General features: G+C 67.9%; 1 protein-coding gene across 1 annotated transcript in view; it reads right to left on the bottom strand.

Annotated features, from left to right (window-relative positions):
• Window positions 1–1484: 1484 nt before the first annotated feature.
• H696_06039 (hypothetical protein) overlaps window positions 1485–3412 on the bottom strand; it is a gene marked incomplete at both ends in the record, with an annotated part of 4252 nt that continues 2324 nt past the window's right edge. Inside the window, 6 exons of the mRNA XM_009499806.1 lie at window positions 1485–1497; window positions 1716–1843; window positions 2052–2154; window positions 2375–2700; window positions 2942–2980; window positions 3132–3324. Of these exons, the coding sequence (XP_009498081.1) occupies window positions 1485–1497; window positions 1716–1843; window positions 2052–2154; window positions 2375–2700; window positions 2942–2980; window positions 3132–3324 (802 nt within the window). The remainder of the gene's footprint in view (window positions 1498–1715; window positions 1844–2051; window positions 2155–2374; window positions 2701–2941; window positions 2981–3131; window positions 3325–3412) is intronic.

The following is a 3412-nucleotide window of genomic DNA, read 5'->3' as shown; positions in this document are numbered from 1 at the left end:
CCCCCCCCCCAGCCCTCCCAGCCCCCAAACAGCGGCCGCACGGTCGAGAGCCACCCGGCGCGCGCGCGCGCGCGCGATCTGCCGCCCCCTCCGCGGGGCCCCCGGCACCCGAGTAGCAGACCGGCGCTGGTGGTGGAGATCTGCACTGCCGACGCGCCGGCACCTTCTCTTCTAGAATATTCAAACGCCCTCAACCTGTCCAAGGGCCGGCCGCGGGCTCCATTCGACGGGGGCCGTGCGCGTGGGAGACGCAGAGATCCCCGCACGGCGGGGGCGCGGACGGCTCGCCCAGCACCCCCAACGCGGCCGTGGCTCAGGCCACCCGGCCCCGCACGCCGCCGCCGGCACGCACGCACGCACGCGCCATGCTCCCCGCGCACGCAACAGCCACCGCCCGGGGCCGTGGAACATGGATGGGGGCCACCAGGGCAGGCCGACAACGAGCCACAGCGTGCGGCATGGACGCAACTGTCCGGCCGGCCAGCGGGCGGACCCTCCACCAAGCCACACTTCCCCGGGCGGCATGAGGCCATCCTCCTGCTGTCCCCGGGGGCGGAAGAGCCCTTCTCGGGCTGCGAGGGATGGCCTGACGCTGCCGTTGCCACAGCAGCTGCAAGGGGAAGGGGGGGGGGGGGGGGGGCCCTCCTGCGGGCGGCGGATTCGGTCTCCCAGTCTCCCCGCGCTCTGCCCATCCCTTGGCCTGTCGGTGCCTGAGGCCCATGCCTTTGGGCTTTCGCTGGCTGACCCCGGGTTCTGGTACATGCGCCGGGGGGGGGGGGGGGGGGGCCATTGCACTGGAGGCACTGCCCAAGCGTGGATGCGGGCATGGAGGTGGCCACCGGCCCCCCCTGCCCGCCCCGCCCCGCCCGGCGGGCAACTTGCATGGGCGGGCCTTGTTTCTGGCGGCCCCATCGGGGAAGGGACGAGGGCAGGGCCGAGGCGCGGATCTTGCCGGGCATGCGTATGTGTGCCTGCGCGCCTCCCCCCCCCCGGCGCCGGCTCGCCGGGTGGCGAACATCGAACCCTAAATAACTATATTCCGAATGCCATTCGCATCAGAACGTCCACCCCACGCCTGGTTGCACCCTGTTCGTCCTTCCCAACTGGCAGACGCGCACGTGCATGCTATTGGTCGAGTAGATACCGTGTGCTCCAAAGATAGCACGGAGGAGGCATGCTTCTGGGCGGCCCTCAGCAGATGCCGTGCCCAGGGCAGTGGTACTCTCCGCCCTCTTGGAAGCGCGGGTGTGCGTGCACGCGCGCCTGCACCCCGGGCGGCGGATTGCCAAAGAGGAAAAGCAGTGTCCCGTGTAGGAGGACAAGGGGGATCGATCTTTCTTTGTATTGCGTCCCTTGCTCCCGGAGTGTGCCAGGCGCCGCTGAGGCGTCGGGGGGGGGGGGAGCTTGGGGAAGGAGCCGAAGAGCTGTACACAGGGAGAGCGCTGCCGGAAGCAGGAGCACACTCGCGGGCAAGTGGGCGCCCCCTAGGCACGCCAGCTGGGGGTAGTGCATCCGTCCACAAGGGGCAAGGGAGAGGGAGGGAAAGAGAGAGAGAGAGAGAGAGAGAGAGAGAGAGAGAGAGAGGGAGGGAAAGAGAGAGAGAGAGAGAGAGAGAGAGAGAGAGAGGGGGGGTCAGAATTGCAGGTGGGCCGATGGCAGGGCACAGAGAAACCCGCCCGATGTGAAACGGTGTGTCGGCGCAGGGCAAGACGCACAGCTTGAGGACCTTGTCCTTGCCGCCACTGGCGACCATATTCCCGTCCGGGCTCCAGTCGACGGCGTACACCTCGTCCGCGTGGCCGGGCAATTCGAAGCGCAGCTTCTTCGTGCGGACGTCCCACACCTACAAACCCGGGATAGGGCAAGAGAAGCGGGGGGGGCGAAGAGGAAGGAAAAGGACACCCGCAACGGGAGGGCACGACAGTCAGAGGCCAGCGGAGCCAAAGAGAGGGGGGAGGGGCACACACACACACACACACACACAGATAGATAAATAAACAGGCAGACGGTGCAACAGAGAACGTGTCGGGGCGAAAAAGCGACCCACGTACCTTCAGCGTGGAGTCCTTGCTGGCGCTGATGAGCAGGCGCGAGTCCGATGACCAGGCCACCTGGTAGACGGACTGGACGTGACCGCGGAAGTTCCCGACGAACCTGCATCGCGCAAGAGTGGCGGCGGAAGCGGCGGCGGCGGCGGCGGAGGCGGGCACGAGCAAAAAGCCGAGGAAGGGCGTGAGTCGGCGAGCATAAAGGGCCATGCCGTGTTGCGGATGGAGGGGGATGGGGAGGTTCCCGCCCTCTCGTCGGGGTGCAACAGCGGAGGAGGAAATGCGGACGAGGCCGGGGGGGGGGGGGGGGAGAAAAAAAAACATACTTGCCGTTGGTGCCGTCCCACAGCTTGACCGACTTGTCGAAGGAGGCACTGGCGATCCACCGGCCGTCGGGGGAGAAAACAACATGGTTGACCAGCTGCTGGTGACCGGTCAGCCGGGCGATGGGCTTCCGCTCGCGCGACGGATCCCACAGGAACAGGGTGAAGTCGTCCGAGCCGGAAATCATGCGCTCGCCCGCACCGCGGACCTCCTGATAGCGCTTCAGGGCAACGGCCTTGGCCTCGGCATCTGAGGCGGGGCGCTTGCCGGTGTGGTCGAAGGGCCCGGTGCGCAGGATGTAATCCGTGTGCAGGGTCAGCGAGTTGACCTGGTCGAATGTGGAGGATGGGGGGGATGGAGGGGGAGGGTCAGAGGTCCAGCACGCGAAGCTGGGGGCAGGGGCGGCATACACACGACGGCGGGCGAAGGAACCAGCGATGAACAAGGGAGACAACACGAGGGGGGCGGGGGAAAGATAGATGGGAGGAGAAGACGCCCGGGAGGGCCACGAAGGGGGGAGAAGGAGGCAAAGAAACAGAAGCGGAAAAGACCCGGGCCGGGTGGCGTACCCAGTGGCCGTGGCCCTGCAGAGTCCGGCAGATCTTGCCCTACACAAGTGGGTAGGGAAGGGGAAGGGGAAATTTGGTCAGCACCAAGCACAAGAGTCACCACAAGGGCGCTGTCCGCCCGCCCCCCCCCCCCCCCCCCCCCCCCCGGCCGCCTGCTTGCCCCGGGGGCCGGGGGACCGCCGCCACGTACATCCTTGGCATCCCACACCTTGATGGTCCGGTCACGGCTGGCCGTGTAGATGAGCCCCTCGCCGCCCCAGCGGACGCAGCTGACCGCATCCGTGTGCTGAGCCAGCGAGAAGCAGGTCACCCCGCGCACGGTGTCCCAAATGCGCACGGTGCCATCCTTGGAAGAGGAGGCCAAGCGCGGAACACCATCGGCACTGGGGAGGAGGGGCGCGGCGGGGCGGGAGGAAGGCAGGGGAATCACTCGCGTCAGTGCCAGCCGCAAGAGGAGGGGCGAGGGGGGGG

The sequence above is a fragment of the Fonticula alba genome (genome assembly GCF_000388065.1).
Source record: "Fonticula alba strain ATCC 38817 unplaced genomic scaffold supercont2.17, whole genome shotgun sequence".
Classification (NCBI taxonomy): Eukaryota; order Rotosphaerida; family Fonticulaceae; genus Fonticula; species Fonticula alba.
The sequence above is the reverse complement of the archived record's forward strand: the minus strand, read 5'-3'. Positions and strand labels throughout refer to the sequence as shown.